Raw genomic sequence first — 19651 nt, forward strand, 5'->3', positions numbered from 1 at the left:
ATACACACAGTGCTGACCCACACTATCTGGATGAACATACCTTTTTAGCAAGTGTCTTAGTGATTTTGACACCTACCCAGGCATTTTGAAAGTGCGTATCTAATACAATATCCTTTAGACAGAATTAGATTTAACTAATCTCTATCCCTAAATACATCATCAAAGTACCGGGCACATAGTAGATCAGAGTAAATTTCTGTTGGAGATTAGGTGGGAAGGAGATATAAAAAGCAGCTTGCTGGCTGACTGAGAACCCCACAGCTAGAAAGCACTAAGCCCAGCTCTATCTTGGCCCAGCAATAATTGTAGCAATGATTTCCTGATCTTCTCTTGTCTGTATGTCTTTCTATTCAAGCATAGCAAATAAAGTCATCCAAAATGATTAGTCTCGCAATATCATGCTGTAGGCACACAGGTACATGTACAGCTTCCATTGCAATAGATCTTGCAAATTATAATAATTGCCAGAATCATACTGTTCTTCATTTGTTTATCCTGAAAGTTATCTAAGTATTTCACTACACTGATTTTTTTAAAGCTGTGTGTTAAGTTCGTTTAAGCCAAAAGTGGAATAGCATTGTGGGGTTCATTTAAATCCAACATAACTCAAACACTAAGCCAATGTAGATGACAAAAATTTATTGTAATCAAGCTGCTACTGACCAATCAGGGCCATATAATGAACTTGAGAGGTGAACTGTGACCCTAAAGAGAAATTGCACAGCATATTTAAAAAATGAGACCACAAATCAAGGAGGAGAGGGGTAGGCCGTAGCATTGTCCAGTCATATTTTGACATAGGGGTTGACCAACAGAGTTTTCACCAATCAGGATAGGAGTAGGTTACTAGGAAGATGAACTTAGTTTGTCCCTACCAGGGGGATGGAGAAGTTATCCTTGATATGCCTGGACTCCAACAAGGACAACAGAAGCTGGTCAGCTATTGGGAAGTCCCCAGCTCCCCTAGGACCTGGGACCTTGAACTTAGTTTCTCACTATGGTTAAAGGGAGTCTGAAAGTGAAGCATTCTGAATGAGTCTCTTGCACTTGATCCAGTAGTCACTCAGGCACCATTACTGATTGTACTTTTCCCATCTCCTCCTAGAAAAAGCTTCTGACTGGCTTTTGCATTTTTTAAATCTTTTTTTTCCAGAGTTCAATTACATTTCCAAGTAAGAGCGAGTGTGTTTGTATCTTTGTTTACTACATCAACATTCTAGAACTTGGTAGAGGGGGTAATAATAAAAGTTCTTGAGTTAACAGCACTCCTCTTCTTAGTTTATGTTGTCTGTATCCAGGAATTTTTATTACCTTACCACCTTGGTCTACTTATGAGGGCATTTAGAATGTTGAGTTATTTTCCCTAATGGTCAATACAATATCACTTATCAGATACTTTATTGTGGGGCAGAAATCTCGAGGGCGGGGGGAAGGGAGGGAGTCCGGCAACAGAGTCTCAGGGCGGTCCGGCACCAGGGCTTCCCACACCACCAGCGGAGGATCCCACATTCACGCAGCTGTCGGTGGGCTGGCCGGGCGGCTGCATCGGCAAGGTTCCAGGGTTCCAAAAGCTGGGAATCAGGCGGAGAGACCATGGACACGTGGAGTCCGGTTTTCCAAAGCTTTTATTGTTCATGGCATGGTGAATGGATGCAGGTGTTGTGTGCTTCCCCCGCCAAAGGCCAGGGGAGACCAGTCTTATAGAGAAGGGAGAAAGGGGAGGGAATAACTTAATTAGCTATGCCCCTGGCCTTTTGATAATTCATTAATATTTAAATCTCTGGAGGTAGAGACTTGTTAATCACGCCCTCTACCTGTCCTACGTGACTGAAGGTAACAGGTTAAATGGAGTTACCTCGTCCAAGGCCCAACATCCCACCCTCTTTTCTTTCATAAAAGGAGGGGCAACTCTGTGTTAATTAGAGATGTGGACCATGTGGAAGTAGTCTGGAGTCCCAGAGCGCGGGGAGATAATATGCCGTCCCTGACAGGCAATGTCCTGTTGGGTCTCCTGGCTATCTCAAACCCAGCGCTCTATCAAGGGGGCCTAGGAACAGGGCTAAACATCCTACCGTCCCTAAAAGGGTCTCCGGGGTTTAAAGCCCGTTCAACCAGGCTATGTCCAAACCATGTCTTCACAGCCCAACATCTCACTGTTTTTAGTGAAAATTTTGGATGAGGTGGTCAAAATAAAACACTATGAAGGCCAGAGGGTGTAGCATAACTAAGTCAAGGGTAATGGGAATTGAGGGTAGGGTTTGGAAGGCAGGGAATCATTGAAACAATTAAATACAGATTGTACAGTTTGAGGGTAATGACATCTGATCAATCTAAATAGACATTATGTTTTCCTCACTAACATGTAACTTTAGCTATGTGACTTTGGCAAAAGAGTTCATTTGTAGCTGGAAGGTCTGGATCTGTCTTCTGTAGTGAGTATCTCTGGGTTCTGGTGTGCATCTCTGGAGCCTGGTGTGGGTCTCTGGATCTCAGCATTTTCTGGGGTCTTCAGTCAGATGAGATGATTGGAAGAAGGCAGCTTGGCAGGTTCCAGGAGGTGGCACTGTCACTGGATCTCGGCGTGTCTCTGGAGTCTGCAGTCAGATGAGGTGGCTGGGAGAAAGCAGCTTGGCATCTCAGGCAGGTTCCAGAAGATGGCGTGGACTCTGTTGGATCTGTGGGTATACCTGTAGGATAATCACAGCTGGGAAGCAGCATCTCCGGCAGGGAGATGTCTGTAGGCTGGATATGGAGCATTAAATTGTTTGGGAACAAGCACCTTATGGCCTGTCGTTAAGATCCTGGAAAAGCAAAGGTGTTTGAGGAAATTTAGTCTTAGAAGGTATCTTGGATAGCTGAGGGAGAAAAACAATGTTAATTTTGTATCTGGGATTGGCAGCAACAGTTTGCCTGTAAAAGAAATTAGTTGTTAATTAAGACTCAAGATATGGTGATCAGCACGTTCACTTAACTGTGGAAGGAAATTAGATGGCTTTTAAACCTTGAAGAAATTATAAAGGTTGAAAAATAATGTCGGACATCTATCACGAGTATTAGAGAGAAAAGGCAGCATTAAAATAGAAAAAATAACAAATTTTTGGTTGAAAAAACACAAGCATTGTTGTTCTTGGTGTTCCTGTTAGGAAGAAAAGGAAACGTTTAAAAAATTTTGGTTGAAAAACATGAACGTTTGTTGCAGGTCCTCCTGTTGGGGAGGAGCAGTAATGGCGGGTTTAGAAGCAGTGGGGGGAGGGGCCTAGCTCTGCCATGTGGCGTCTGGGTGCTCTGGCAGAGAGGTTCTGCATTCCCGCTTTTCTTTTTCTTAACTGGTAAATTTTAAATGTAGATAAAAGTAAAGGCCAACTTTGAAGAAAAGTTTAAGGCAAGCAAGAAGCATTGAGGAGGGCTAAGAGTCAGAAAAAGTGAGAGTCTGTGTCTATGGGAAAGACATGTGGAAGTTGGATTGGAGTCAGCAGCTTTGAAAGAAACTGGCAGGCAGCACAGGGGGCAAGGGGTGCAGGCAGGATTTTATATCTGCTGCTTCAGGCAAGCTGGCTGAGCTAAGTAGCTTTAGTCAGCTGCAAATGACTGAGGGTGAGGGGAAGCATAGGCTGGCTAAGGAACACAGGGCTGGGTAGCAAGCAGGGTTCTGCCCTGTTGCTTCAGGCAAGCAGGCTAAGCCAAATAGCTGTAGCCTGTCGCATATGACGGGGGAGTAGGGAAAGAAGCTACCTGGCAGGGCGCTAGGGGCTAGAGTTTGGAGTTGGCGATTTTGAGAGAAAGAGAGAGAGAGAGAGAGAGAGAGAGAGAGAGAGAGAGAGAGAGAGAGAGAATGGTCTCAGCCGCGAGAAGGAGTCTCTCAGCCAAGGGAGTCTTAGAAAGAGGGTTACAGCAGGTGCTGTGGCTTGAAGGACAGCTATTAGCTGTGAAGGAACTCCCTCTGTGGAGCTGGGGGGATGGGAAGAGTGGGGGGCTAAGAAGCCGCTGCCATCTTGTCCTTGAGCTGGAGAACACATGGGGAGAGAGACCTAGTTCTTTTGTATTAGGCAGGGGTTAGACTATAGCTAAGAATCAGAGAAAGAAAGAGGGGGTAGGGTGGACAGAGAGAGATGTTACTCACGGTTTTTGCAGACACCAGCGGGGGGCATTTGTGGAGCTGGCTCTGCGCACGTTGTCCACCACCTGTGGGAAACAATGTAGGCCTGTGCATGGGTGCACGAGTGTGGGTCTCTGTCGCTGGTCTGCACTGTCCTTTGTCAGAGATAGGGCTATTGTAGAGGAGCAGGGGCTAAGCAGGGCACTCACAGTGCGCAAAGCAGACTCTGCCGTAGGAGTCTCTCGGTGGGAAATCTCCGTTTTGGGCCCAAGCCTCGGAGATGGGTGGGCGCGGCAAAACGGGAGAATGTGGGGGTCGTATGGGCAGCAGATCCATACGCCGAGATTGGCCTCCATCTGTGGTCTTGGAACTCCGGCAGAATGGAGGCAGGGAGCACGTGGGGCGCGCTGAGAGAGGACCAAGAGACTTCACATCTCGCAGGAAGTATATTTGCTTAGCAGATTCAGCCAGGATTTTTCTTGTAGATGCATGGGTGGTCGTGCCCCACATTGGGCGCCATCTGTGGGGCAGAAATCTCACGGGCGGGGGGGGGGGGGGGGAGGGGGGGGTTCCGGCAACAGAGTCTCAGGGCGGTCCGGCACCAGGACTTCCCGCACCACCAGCGGAGGATCCCACATTCACGCAGCTGTCGGTGGGCTGGCCGGGCGGCTGCATCGGCAAGGTTCCAGGGTTCCAAAAGCTGGGAATCAGGCGGAGAGACCATGGACACGTGGAGTCCGGTTTTCCAAAGCTTTTATTGTTCATGGCATGGTGAATGGATGCAGGTGTTATGTGCTTCCCCCGCCAAAGGCCAGGGGAGACCAGTCTTATAGGGAAGGGAGAAAGGGGAGTGAATAACTTAATTAGCTACGCCCCTGGCCTTTTGATAATTCATTAATATTTAAATCTCTGGAGGTAGAGACTTGTTAATCACGCCCTCTACCTGTCCTACGTGACTGAAGATAACAGGTTAAATGGAGTTACCTCATCCAAGGCCCAACACTTTATTTATTGGAAAACTATGCAAATTAAAATCATTAGCCCTGGAGGGTAATGTTAGAAGTCATTGATGACTTCTGTTATCCCTTTCATAAGTGTGAATGGCACAGAGGTGTTAAGATGGTGATAATTCCTCTTCACCAGGAGATAGTTGTCTTGACTGAAGGGCTGTTCACTGGCAATGGACTGAGTAGACTGTTGGAAAACACATGTACATTTCTGCAAGAAACAACACAAAGATCCTCACCCTGAAAGCAGTTAGACTTTTTAAGCACATAAAGGACAAAGAATGAAGGAGCCATAACAAGCCCAGCTTACATAAATATAAAGACTAAAAACGTCTGTTTTCCTAACTCCTGTGCTTGAACGATTGGCCCACAGCTATAGATTCAGGAACAAGCTGGAGTTGCCGCTCTCGTACGCAGCATGAGTTTAAATGTAAACTTGTGAATGAGTTTTGCTTTTGCCTTTCTCGAGCATCAACGTAAGCCAGTGATAGGTCAAATAGAAACAATTGTATGCAACTGGAATAGGCCAAGGCTTAGAAAGACAGGGAAAGAAAGCAAAGAGGTGCCAGGTCATACATGGGGTCATTGGGGATAAAGATGAAGGCAAGCAGTTGATGGAGGCCCTGGCTGTTTCTTGTATTGACTGCCCTCTCCAGTACAAGCCTCTCCAAGGAGAGCTCCTGCTTGGAGAAATCAGACTCTGGCTAGGCCTGCCTGCCCTTGTGTGGCTCTGTGGCTTTCAGGCTGTCTGTGTTTGAAGGGAAGGCCATACATAGCCTCTGGTTGGCCTGTTAGCCCTTTTCTGCTGTCTGTTTATTTCTGTTCTTCAGTGTACAACAGTCCTCTTGACAACAGTCAGTCTGTGCACCATCACCTCATTGTTCAGCATGGCTCCCAATGCTAAACATGTGTTTTGTATATAAGCATAGTTTCAAAGCAGCATCAAATAGGAATCTGGGTGACATACTTGGGATTTTTAAAATTAAATACATTTTTACATTTACAGACTTACAGAGTTTATTATCAAAATCATATGATACTGAATTACATTCTTGCTACTTAATTCACATTAATGATCAAAACACTGTTTTCTTTCATTTTACTCTAGAACTGAACAATGCCACAAAGACATTCTTTACTAAAGAATATTTGAAAATAAAACAAAGCTTTCAGAAATCCAGCTCTGCGAAGTGGCCCTTGCCGAGCTGCAGAAAAGGATTCCATCTCTTTGGAGGTAAGGAAACCAAAGACCACAGCTGTCTGATGGGTCTGTCCCCACAAGGGCTCACAGCTGCTTCCTAACTAGAAGTGCTGCTTGGGCTCAATTTCCACATCGGTCACTTTCAGGAATTTTGGTAATAATGTCTATGTTAAAAGTCCCGAGTACATATGAAGAAAAGGAGGTCTATACCAAAAAATAATTTTCATGTAAAAATTGATATGTACCTAATTATGTGGACATAACAAAAATCAAATAAGCTAATATGGAAGCACAGTATAAATTATAGCTAATGGCACTATATAAACAAAATGCAAGGTAATCTCTGACCTCTGCTTCAGTTTTGAGAATGTGTTATTGCATAGACATGCAATATAAACATGAAATATAATTTAGTCTTTTATAAAACTGTTATCTGACAGAACATGAACTACCATACAGCAATAACAGACCAGAACAGATGCATGCAGAGTTTGTAAGGTTGAGGCAAAAAACAAATTGTATGCAAAATCTATTGCATTTGAAGTGAAGGTTTTGAGCACCCGCTGTAACCCTCCACTGGGCGGCGGCGGCGGCAGCTGCTGCTGCTGCTGCTGCTGCTGCTCCTCCTCCTCCTCCTCCTCCTCCTCCTCCTCCTTCTTCTTCTTCTTCTTCCTTCTCCTTCTCCTCCTTCTCCTCCTCCTTCTCCTTCCTTCTCCTTCTCCTTCTCTTCTCCTTCTCTTCTTCCTTCTCCTTCCTTCTCCTTCTCCTTCTCCTTCTCCTTCTCCTTCTCCTTCTCCTTCTCCTTCTCCTTCTCCTTCTCCTTCTCCTCCTCCTCCTCCTCCTCCTCCTCCTCCTCCTCCTCCTCCTCCTCCTTCCTTCTCCTTCTCCTTCTCCTTCTCCTTCTCCTTCTCCTTCTCCTTCTCCTTCTCCTTCTCCTTCTCCTTCTCCTTCTCCTTTTCTCCTTCTCCTTCTTCTTCTTCTTCAGAATTAAAAAGCATAAAATGAAAGAATAAGAAGTCTTCACATCTAGTTGCTTCTATGGGTGGACAGTACAGCTCAGCCACAGTTTTCTGTACACAGACTGAAGGTCAACTTTCTGACCTGGCTTAGAAGACAGCCCCATAAGGCCCCTCTGTAGACCACAACTTGTTTTTCCACATTGACTGTCTCAGTTCCAAACCATCCCCGGTCTCCCTCTGTATCTTATGCATCTAACTTTTCCTCGGTTTGTCAGACACTGGATAAATAATCAGTTGATTTCCACAAAACTTAATTCTTAATACATTTTTGTGGAGAAACTTCAAAGCAGCTTTATTACATCACCTGACTTAAGAAATACATCACTGCCACCAGTTCGGCCAAGAGATAGAAGAGCTGAGAGGCCAGTAGCCAGCCAAGTACAGCAGCAAGCCAAGAAAAAAGAACCAAACTTTATGTCTCCAGTAGCATAAACAAGAGTCCCAAACCACAGGAAATGCCCATTTATCTTTCCTCTATAGAACAGTGTTGTGTCCAGGACCAGGTAGGACAGAGACAATATGGGAGTTGGCTTGCTGTTGAAAGAGCCCAAGACAAAAGGTTCCAGCAGTTTGTGGATCCTAGGATCAAACAGAGAAAGGAGTTGGGAGGGAAAAATTAGATACTGAGACATAGTAGAAGTAGGGCAAAGTATCTTCAAACTAAGAAAGAAAAGAGAAGGGGAGGGGAGGGGAGGGGAGGGGAGAGGAGGGGAGGGGAAGGGAAGGATTCAACATTCCTGCATGAAAGCATTAGCATCTGGGTCCTGGGACCAGACTGCCAGTCCATACGTAGATTATACTGCACCACTGTCACCAAGCCTCCCACACAAAGAGCAGCTTTCTGCAGCGAATGCAGCAGGCGAATTCTCTGTAATGGCCTAAGGTCAGAACTGAAAATCCCTGCACAGAATCATGAACTGCACCTCTAAACCACAGAGCATCTCCCAAAGCACCTTCTTTATCCTCTTTCCTTAACCTCCTTATCCTGGAAGGGGAGGGGGTGGGGAGGTGGGGCTTTCACCTGTGGGTCTTAGGAATCAAATCCAGGTCCAGGTCGTCATGCTTGGCTGTGGGTGCCTTCAACTGCTGAACCATCTCAGTGACCCATATTTGTCATTTTATGCCAGAATGTATTATGTATATATAGTCAGTGTTATTTATGCTAGCTTTTACACTGTCATTTTACGCCAGAATACGTTATATATACATATATATGTGTGTGTATATTTATATGTGTGTATATATATACATACATATACATATGTATATGTAATGTATATATATATATATATATATATATATATATATAAAATCAGTGTTGTTTATGCTAGCATTGATAACCAATATGTATATTTATTCTAAACTTGCTTTGTCATTCACTCATCATTTGGTTTCTGAAATCGATCCATTTCAGTAACGAGCTCTGTTCCTGAACTGTAGCCAGTTCTGTGGACATAGCAAATGTGCCCATCCTCTAGTGAAGGGACAGTAGAACGCCCAGCGTTTTGTCATTCTTGGCAGCACTGCTATAAATGCCTGCATTCTCCTAGGTCATAAGAGCTCCTCTAGATTAGGGGCTCAGAGCAGCCTGATGGTCACATGACAGTACATCTGCATTCAGTCACCTGCATCAGTGTCCCTATGTGGCTACCCTGGCTTGCCACCATCTCTGTCCGCTGCATTTACAGTTTTCAGTCTTTTAGATTTTATTAGTCTGATACCTATAAAGTAAATTCTCACTGGAAGTTCTGCAGTTTTGTTTATTTTTTTTTTTTTTATTTTATTTGAGTGTTTTGCCTGCATGTGTTGTCTTTGCACCACATGTGTGCCTGGTAGCTGTGGAAACCAGAAAAGAGACTTGGATTCCCTGAAAGTGAAATTGCAGGCAGTTTTGAGCCACCATTTAGTTGATGGGAATGAAAGTCAGGTTATGTGCAAGACCAGCTAGCACTGCATACAAGCTTATGTGCACACTGCATGTAAGCATGTGTGTGCTTGCGCATTGCTGGCACTGGTAACCCAGGCCCTTCTGCATACTAGGCCAATGTCCTACAACTGAGCTACATCATCAGGCCTCTCCCAAGTTTAAATTTGCATTATTATAATTGTTGGTGGAGGCAGGTTACAGCTTTATCCTCTTCCATATTGATCCTTGAGTTTCTTCTTTGAGGTCCTTATTTCCTACTTGTTTACTATTGATTGGTTTTGCAATACTATCTGCTACTTTTTCCACTAATTATATTAATGGGTACAATCATAATCTAGCTTTATGTTTTTCAATTTATTGTATCTTTCAGTGCATTTTAGTTCTTTATTTTTGTCCTTACCTTTTTAGTGTATACTGTTTTTAAAATTACTTTCTTTTCCCTGGATCATTAACATTTTTTTCCTTTAAATGTTTTAGTTTTAAAGAACTAAACTTTTTCTTACAGATAGAAATCCAGTTTTTTATGAGTTTTGATAATCCTTCCTGCCCCCACTTATTAAAAACAATTCATCACTTCTCCACTGGTATGGAATATCATACAAATTTCCGTGTGTGTGGGTTGGTTTCTGGAGCTTGATTGGGATTCGTTTGTCTGTCTGTCCCTATGCCAATATTGTACTGTCTCAAAACTAAAATTATTATGTCTTAATGTTCCCTCTTCTAACTTGTGTTCCTTCAAGAGTTTATTGGCTGTTTTTCATCTTTTGCTCATTCAGATAAACTTTAGAATCATTTTTAAAAGCTCCATGAAAAATTCTGTTAAGCTGGAGGAATAGGGTACTGCTATTAAATACCTAAACTGTGCTTGGGCTATGGTGGAGCACTAACCTAGCACACAAGAGGTGCTAGGTTCAGTCCCCATACTGTGGATGGACAGGTAGGTAGGTAGATAGATAGATAGATAGATAGATAGATAGATAGATAGATAGATAGATAAACAGACACAGATACATTGAAAGGCAACAGCAATAACTTCCTACCCACTAATGCTATGGCCCGTGTCTTCCTATAATCTTCCTGTAATCCATTAGATGACTTTCTTATTTCACTCTCCTGTAATCCGTTAGATGACTTCCTTATTTCACTCTCCTGTATACAGACGACTTCCTCCTGAATGTCCACGTCTTTGGCTTCTCTGTATTTGCTTTATCATTGGTCTCTTCCCTGCTTTTGAGCAAAGGCTCAAAAATGCAGAAAATGGCCAAACTCCTCCCCCAGGCAATGCAGCTCCTCACTGCTAGGCCATGCAGTCTCCTTTCCTTTCAACTCCCTCCTGCCTCCTGTCCCCTTCTTGTCACTCAGCAAGCCCATTGTACTGGGTTTATTTAATATTTACTTTTGTTTATAGTCTTATATAAGGAATAGTACTTTTTCTTCATACACTGTTTTGTTGTTGTTGTTGTTGTTGTTGTTGTTGTTGTTGTTGTTGTTGTTAACAGAAAGGGTGCTGTATTGCATGTTTCCCTGGATGTTCTGAGCCACCCTAGTGTGTTTCAAATGTGTGACTCCTCGTTAGGCCTGTGTTAAAGTGTGCATCTGTCAAGTTCCATCAGTGTATTCACTCACTGGAATCTAGCACTCCCAGCCTGCTGCCACTAAAAATTACACTTCACAGAATATTTTAGCGTAAACAATGAGAGTATTTACTGATGTGTAGACTTGGGAGCAGCAGTCTACATCACAGAGTTCAAATCTGCCTCTGCAAAGAGTGCTGTCAGTCCTCCTGAATGGCCAGGATGATAGCTCTAGCTAGCATTTGAGAAAGCCAGGGACTGGGACAAATGACAGCTGTTGGCAGATGAGGCCTCAGTCATTGCTTTTGTTTGCATTTTGTGATTGCTAACAGTTTGAGAACTGTTAAAGTTTGCCTCTATCTTTGGAGAACTCTTACAACTATTTTGTTTATCTTTCTAAGCAAGCTGGTTTCTTTTGCTTTTGTTGTTGTTGTTGTACTCATTATCAATTTTAATATTCCTCATTGGGTAGACACTACAAATTTATTATCACATTTTATCATTATATAAAAAGTTGTACATGTTACCCTTCATTGTAAGAATTCTTTACTTTGATGTAATTAAATCCATAGTGTTCTATCATTTATGCTGTAGATTTTAATTTTAAAATTCTGTCTCATTTCAAGATCACAGAGATTCTCCCTTAGATATTTTTTCTCTCTTTACTACATTTTTCTTTTTAGCTTTTATGTTTATGCTTTTTTTCTAGAGCTGCCTCTTATACTCTATTTTCAAGGAGTTCACATCATCTTTTAAAGTGATAATCTGTTTCCCCCTAATATTTATTTTACAGTATTATTGGATTTTAAGATTATGAACTGTTGTTTTATAAAAATATAGTTGAATATGAGATAATTTCTTCCTACCTAATAACTTGGCTAAATTTTTTAGTTAAGTCATCAGGCGCTTTCAATAAGACACTTCTATGGTTATCTTTAATAGTGATAGAACATCTTGAAATCTAGTGCACTTACATTTTTCTGTTTTCTTGCCAGATTCTATGATCTGGTACTCCCATCTGATTTTAAACAAAACAAACCAAGAAGAGAAAAAAAATAGTGCACCACCCAGATTTGTAAAGGGCCATGCTAAATATTTACCACAAAGTGTAAGTGTGTTTGGAGCACACACGCCTTGCGAGGAAGGCTGTCATCTCTCCTCTCTCCTGCTTTGCCAATAATGTTGCATGGAGTTTGAATTCTGAGACTTTCATTTGTGCCTGCCTCATGAAACACACACACAGCTTATTAAGGAATGTGTTCATCTTTTCCTATTTTCAAGTTTATTGCAATGAAATTATTTCTATACTTTAATCTCTCTCTCTCTCTCTCTGGTAGCTATATATCTATAGCTAATGCTGTCGTCACATTATTTACAAATGCTTTTTTTGGTTCGTTTAGATTACCACTTCTTACTGAGTTATTGTGTCTTTGCTTTGTCACTTATTGCCTTCTGCCTAACTTTCCCCTGCTCCCGTTGGACTCACTCTTCTTCGTGTTCTTTACTGAGATGATTCAGAAGGCATTAACTTTTAACCTTTTCACTGTATTATTTTAGGGCATAAATTTTACTGTAGTGTAATTTTTGCCCTTCATTCCTAATTACTTTCACCTGAAATCCCATGCACTTAATTGGAATTTTGTACAAAACAGGTTCATATTAGACAAGTTGGATATGGTCTTAGAGTTATACCACACAACTCTGTATCCTGTGCCACCTGTGCTGTGTGAGAAGGCTCCCTAAGAAGTTACAGTCCAGCTTCATTTATGAATTTGGTCTAGAAAGAGAGAGAAATGGGGTAGGAAGAGGGAGCTTGGGAGAGGGAATAAATATTCCTACCTGTAGATCTAAATGTTAATGTTGCAGTGGGAAAATATGACACTGTCGTAAATCTCCTAACCACGGCAACTCACAGCAACTATTTTGAACTCATGCAGCCATAAAATCAGCTCACATTTTCCGTCATTGACACATTTCTTTGTAGCTTATGAAATAGTACGCACTGAGCAAGCAGACATCTTTTTAATCACTTTCTTCTCTCAAACATACACTTTGTGTATTTGTATATATAACTGATAATATTTCCTGAAAAAAAGGGAAATACTCCAGTAAGTGTAAAACAAAAGTTTGCTTTATCAAGTCCAGCTGCACATGGCTGATAGCCATAGATTTCCCGGTGAGGTACCTTCCATTTCTAGGCAATAGTGTCCCACCTTAACAGTGTCCAACTGACAAGGTTTCGGTCATATTAGGCTAGTCCCCAAGAAAACAGATATGGGGGGTGGGGGGGAAGAGATGTTCAAAATGATGCATGTACTTCTGTGTAACATACACACATATTTGGGCAAACAAAAGCTATCTGAGAATTTGTATTAAAATCTCCTCACCACAAAAAATACAAAGAAGCTCCATATTGAATTTTTACTAATTATACTTAAATGAAATAATTTAAAAACAACAAGCTAAAATTTAGGATCCCATGCCCTGATTTTATTGGCCACAATAAAATGTTCACATAAAATGTATGACAGATGTATCCATTTCTCAGGAAAGCCTGGGGAACTGTGCTATTTGGTGATTAGTTGTTCTGAAGGTGTTAGATTGTATCTACAAGAACAAACATGTCCTGGGTAAAACAAAGAAAACCCACACGGAAAAGATTGTTTGTCAGTAATAGAAAACAGCAGCACATGTGCTCGGTCAAAAAAGCATGAGTTTAAACATAGGCTAGAAATCCCCTTCTCAGAGGTGCTTTGTCTTTTAGCTGAAAGGCACAGCTGCCTTTACAGCTACTCTAAACAGCAACAGCCTTATTCATGGGAACACTGTGGTGAAAAACCAGGAATCCCAAAGGTCCCTTCCTTTCCTTTCTATTCTGGTAGAATCCGGTTCTGTTCTTACCAGAATCACATACATTGACATTTTTCCTTAGGAGCCAATACCACAGCAACACCCGCGTCATCATATGCTACTTTAGAAACGAGTCAAGAGATGGATTTCCACTCTTATGTAAAATTCTGATGGGTTAGAGTGGGTAAAGTAGCTTGACAGTCGCTGCATATATAGCCTCAGCTATCACACTTGGAGATAGACATCTAGACTCTGCTTGTCACACGGGTGACAGGGAGGTCAGCACCTTTCGGAGGAAGCCGTTCCATTTTAACAACTCTACAGATGAAAGTCTGCATTGAATTGAAATCTGCTGCCTCACAGCTCCCTTTCTTTGGCTCATCTGTCTCACTGTAATGTTCTCCTATATGACTGTTCTTCCACACACAGACCCATTCAATAGCCCGAGGGTGTTCCTCTGGCTATTCCCACGGATTCCAAGAGCCAGTTTCAGAGATGTCAGAGAGGCAGAAATGATACCAACTGGATACTGATAAACTAACTGTCCACATGAGGCCTGAAAGTGGTAAATGAGTCACAATGCATCCCTCAGAAGAGATGTGAAGGGCTAGCTCACATTTATGCATGTGACTCCCATTCATTTTCAAAGTTCTCATTGTAATTCTTGTATTGGGCCATTAAATGCGCGAACTGTGTATAAAGCTAAATAATTCAACTAGACAGTGAATTTAAAATGAAAGCACTGTTTGTTTGTTTCTATCTTAAGCTTATAAGACATATACATTTTAATATAATTGTACATTTTATATAAATATCTCTTCATAACTACGACTTTGAAATTTTCCAACAAGATTTTAGTCTCTTGACCCTTGTCTCCTTTTTCCTCCTTCCCCTCCCACTTTGTCCACACTCAGTGGACACACTCACTCCTCCCACTTTGTCCACACTCAGTGCACACACTCACCCCTCCCACTTTGTCCACACTCAGTGCACACACTCACAAGTAGTGCACAGCACACGCACTCGGAGAACCCGCCCGTGCTCTGTTTTACATTTATAGAATTTGCACGGATACCTATGAAGTTGCATATTGATAAAAAATGCTGCCTGAATTTTAAAACAGTATATAATGCATATTTGCTTACTTGTGTGTACACTTCAAAAAATATACACGTTAACCACAGACCTCTGGAATTAGCACAGAAAAACAAATTATGATGGGGAAAGTTAGTATTGACCGTGGCCCGTGGTTCATAGTTCTAATACTATGACCTGAACTAATGCTTTCCCTAAGCTCCATGTAGAATCCACACCACATGAAATGGTCAAATGTATAAAATTCTGATGAGTAGGTTATTGAACCTCTGATGAAGGAAAACCAAGGCAAACATGAATTCATCATATTCAAGCTCAAACAATAACTGTTGATACCAATAGGCAATGTTACTTGGCTTAAAAAATACTTTATAAGTATTCAGGTTTTCTAAAGCTTTCCAGTATGAGACTGCCCTACTGCAACAATGAAGGAGATATGCACTGGGAAATATCCGGGGAAACATGCACGTTCCTGGAGGTGGGGCTTCAGTGAGCTGGTTGTGGATGCTGGGACAACCTGACAGTTTCTGGGAGCATGTGCTGTATTTTATGTTGCAGTCATGGTGTGCAGAATACGCACGTGTGTGGTTGTAGGTACTCAGCACTGGCATGTGGAGATAGGCAAGCAGCAGGAAGGTGCCCTGAGGGTACAGATGGGTCTCTGCTCTTGCTACCAGTTATTCTGGGTGTTGTCTTAAGCTTTTACCAGTAATTAGATGAATTATGAAGCGTTATGGAAACGTATGAGCCCCCTTATGTGCTGTGGACCTGTGACATGTTTGAGATGGGTGTGCCCTCTCCTACTCCAGCACTGGAAGAGCAGCAGTCACATGTTCCACAGGAACAAGGACAGCACTGGTAGATGAGGCCTTATTAGAGAGATGTGGGCCCAGCTTATGAACACAAAACCAAGGGCAACTGCAAGCCTCGGGGAAGAGCATGGCAGAAGCTGAGCCCTGCACTGCTGGTAATGAACAGTGGGAACTTGTGTTTCTAAGTAGGATACGGTTAGGGTCAAGGACGTCAAGCCATCGTTCTCAGTGCCAATGCTGAGAAAATGATAAATGCCAAAATACACATTTATAAACAATCCACCAGGGAACTGTGGGGTTCATTATGAGTGGAAGTTCTGGTACAGTGAGAAACACCCCCACATTGAGAGATGACACCCACACCAGAAAATCTAAGGTTGCTTTTTTAAGGTATACATCACTGTGTATATTTTGTGTCTAGGAAATAACTGGGGATCATTCTTGCCACAGGGTGAGAACTCTGTAGCAGTGACACAAGTCTTTGGGGCTTTTGATAACTATATGGACTTTCCCCTCTGACTAGAAACCAGACACAAAGCCAGTTTCCTCACATCTGCTGAGAGCCAGGCCAGCTCTAGAAGCCTGCTCAAAAAGCAAAGTAACTCTCTTCCAGTTTGACAATTTAGGAATCAAATCATCCCTAACCTGCAACAAAAACGCAGTATGAATCCTCCTTAAAGTTTCTCTATGTTGTCAACCTGTGAAGGATGAAAAAGTAAAGAGATGCTTTGCCCTGGAAATCATGACCCTCAGGTGAAAGGAGCTAAAGGGCCCTCAGCTGTCACCCAAACATCTCTGGGACCTGTGCTCAGGAAGAGGTCACAACACAAAGACAGAACATACAAAACAATAAAACAGAACCTAACTGAAGATTCCCTACTGTTCCACGGTTAGAATAAAACCACATTAAAGCAATGAAATCACTGTAAACTCAGTGGAGGTCATGCCCATGAGGTACTGGAAGTCAGGTGCCAACCAAGTCTAATGAAACATCCTACTTCAAGCCCAACTTTGCTTATTAATTAATGGACCAGTGATGAGCAGTTCCACTGCATCTACCTGACAAAAGAAAGGCACAGTTGTCTCTGGAGAAAAATAATACTAATTGATTTCTGTGTGTCTCTATTACAATAAGTAAGACATGAAAGAGCTGGGAGAAAACGACTAACAAAAGAGAAAGCACAAAATTAAAACTGATCCCTAGAGTCCACAGCTGTTGGGATTAGCCAACCAGCACTTTAAGATAACTACTGGGAAATTAACCCTTCCTTACACCATCTCCTGGTAGTTTGCCAACACAAAGGCAAATGGGAACTATGTCTATCCAGGCTGTGTTCTCTAGTCCTTTTAGAAAACACAGTGCTGTTCCTCTGACTGTGTGCTTGCAGATGTATTAGTGTGGTGATGTTGGAGGTGTCAGGAGAATGGGCGCAGGTAAAAAGGAATGCCTCACAAATTTTACCTAGAAGGCTGTTTTTATTGATTTTTCAATTTTTTAATATATAAAGTTTATGAAAAATGTGTTAGGTTGAGCAACAGTATGGATGGTACATAATGTGTTGTTGATGTCCCTAAAGAAATAAGACAGGAAACAGTATCCAACAAACTCAGTGTCAAAAATTTCCAAAACCTGACAAAAGACATCAACATTTGTGGCTAAAATTCAGCAAGCCATACCCAGGGAAGGCATGGTCAAGCTGCCAAAACAGAAAGACAAGAGTCCCAGAACATTCAGCAGTGTTACCCTGTAACAAAGTAAGGAAGTTGACTGACCCCTAAACAGAACCCATTGCCAGAAAACACTGAATAAGATCTTTAATGTGCTATGCCAAATGAGAACAAAACCATACCTGCTGACTGTCCAAGCTGAAGTGAGCACCATTTCAGGTACCCAGCAGACCTGCACTCACCTGCAGGGGCATTCACAGCAGTGGGAGCCACTTCAGCTAGAAGCAGGGGACTTCAGCAGGAGGGAGGAGGAAGCAGAAGGTGGGTTTAAGTATGTGCACAAGTTTCCCCTTTAAATTCAGCTGCAGCAATATCCACTGAGGTGAAAACACTGGAAACCAAACCTATATAGTGACAGCCAAGGCAGTCAGTGAAGTTTAACTGCTGTAATGGTCTCATAAAAAAACCAGTTCACCATACACTGTAGTGAACCAGATTTGCACACTTACTGCCTATAATGATACAAAGAAAAGTGGAGGTAGGCAAGTAGAGCTTTATATTTTATGAGAAGTTTATATGTCCACTCCCAAACCTGTAGCTCCAGTCAGTCAAGCAAGTCTTGGGTAAAAGGCATTCTACCCCGTATCTGAACAGTAGCCTCAGAACTATTACAAGGGAAGTCTGAGAAACTTTCACAGCCAGTAGAGCTAAGGAGACACAATGACTAAATACAATGTGCCATCCAAGCTAAAAGCACGTAACTCTATACCAGCAGACACTAGACTATAGATTATAACAATGACATGGTAATACGGGCCCATTAGTTGTGTCTTGTAGTGCCCAAGAATGAGATATTACTAATAAGGAAAACCAAGTATGGACTAGGTGGGATCTCTGCACTATCTTGTGATCTTTTGTAAACTTGAAGCTGTTCAAAGTTTAATGTTCATTAAAAACCACAGCCAATATGGAGAAACTGGCAATAAAGTGTGATTAACCCATCGGAAAACACTGTAAAACGGTATGGAGAGCAGGAACAGCAAACACGAGCGTCAGATTAGAGGAGCCTATAGGGAGCTATTTATAAGACTATCTCAACAGAAAGGTACAAAAATATTGACAGTAAGCAAACAAAAGGGAACTATGTGCACGTGTGTACAGACACACACACAGAGCAATGTAAGGTTTCCCCAGGGAGAGGAATAGGCAATCTGATAGGCTGAACTTTAAAAATCAGTGGAATAAAACTATGGTTTGGGCCTCTGTTCAATGTCTGCCTCGGAGTAGCATGGTCTTCCGCTTTCCTCCTGTTTCTTATACTGAAGCAGATGCCCTCGTGTGCCCTCCATGGGTCTAAATAAGCCTTTCAAAAGCCAACCCTCGATTCTCATCTTTTTCTGCCTGTCATGGATTTCAGCAATAGAATCCCCTCGTCCACTTTCTCCATGAAGCTGGATTGATTATGAGAACTGGGAGCCTGGTATGTGAGCCTAATCTTACTCTAGACAGAGTCTACAGAGGAAGCAAGAAACCTCTTGCTTTTTATTTACCAAAAGTCTTACATCTGTAGGTCTGCTACTGATTGTCCTTGCTTTAAAGCAATGCTTGTGACTCACTGGGCTAGCAAGCGATTCTATAGGAGATGTAATACAGCCTCTAAAGTGTAGTCTATAGGCGCCTAGGAGCCTCACGGAGAATCATGGAGGATTGTCTGAGTCCACCTGCCTTGTTTTCAGACAGTGAGAGCACGCCATCAGACATGCCCATCTCCAGAAGTCTGTGAAGGTGCTGTCTGGAACGCTACAGGGCATTGTGGAACTCCCCGTATATGGCCACTGTCCACTTTGTCTTTTCCCTGGATACTTCTGTGTTAGCTCCTTGGTCCTGAGGACAACCTCCCCATGATGGAACGTAACTGCCTTTGACAGGGGTGCTCCTTGGCCCACATGCATTGTTATATCACAAAGCATCATGATAACCTGAACCTTTCTACGAGAAGAAAGACAAGCAAGGAAGAGCTAGTCCCTAAAGAAAATGAATTTTAAATGTATTTATTATAGATACATAGAAGAGATGTGGTCTGAAATTTCTTAAGCTATTTATCACTGGAAAATCTATTCAAGATTTAATTAATGACTTGAAAATTGGAATTGCTTTTTAAAGCCTGGGTCACTTCCAACCTGGAACACCCCTGAGACTTCTTCTGACACATGCAAAAAATAAGAAAAAAGTACATTATGAACAATTTGATGTCCTCTATCAAAGTGAAAGTTTGAGCAAGTATTCGATATGCCACTCATGTTATTGCCAAAAGCCCACTTCTGTTCCTGAGCCATTAGTTCTTATACATTTGTGTGTGTGTGTGTGTGTGTGTGTGTGTGTGTGTGTGTGTGTGTGTGTGT

At 42.2% G+C, this 19651-nt stretch overlaps 1 protein-coding gene across 4 annotated transcripts in view; it reads left to right on the plus strand.

Moving 5' to 3' along the window:
* Rnf180 (ring finger protein 180) overlaps window positions 1-19651 on the plus strand; it is a 172900-nt gene that overhangs the window by 135710 nt on the left and 17539 nt on the right. For all 4 annotated transcript variants that reach the window (XM_076916232.1, XM_076916231.1, XM_076916233.1 and 1 more), the window contains one exon: window positions 6212-6337. In XM_076916232.1, coding sequence (XP_076772347.1) covers window positions 6212-6337 — 126 coding nt within the window. The remainder of the gene's footprint in view (window positions 1-6211; window positions 6338-19651) is intronic.

The sequence above is a fragment of the Arvicanthis niloticus genome, chromosome 19 (assembly GCF_011762505.2).
Source record: "Arvicanthis niloticus isolate mArvNil1 chromosome 19, mArvNil1.pat.X, whole genome shotgun sequence".
In the NCBI taxonomy this organism is placed as follows: Eukaryota; Metazoa; Chordata; class Mammalia; order Rodentia; family Muridae; genus Arvicanthis; species Arvicanthis niloticus.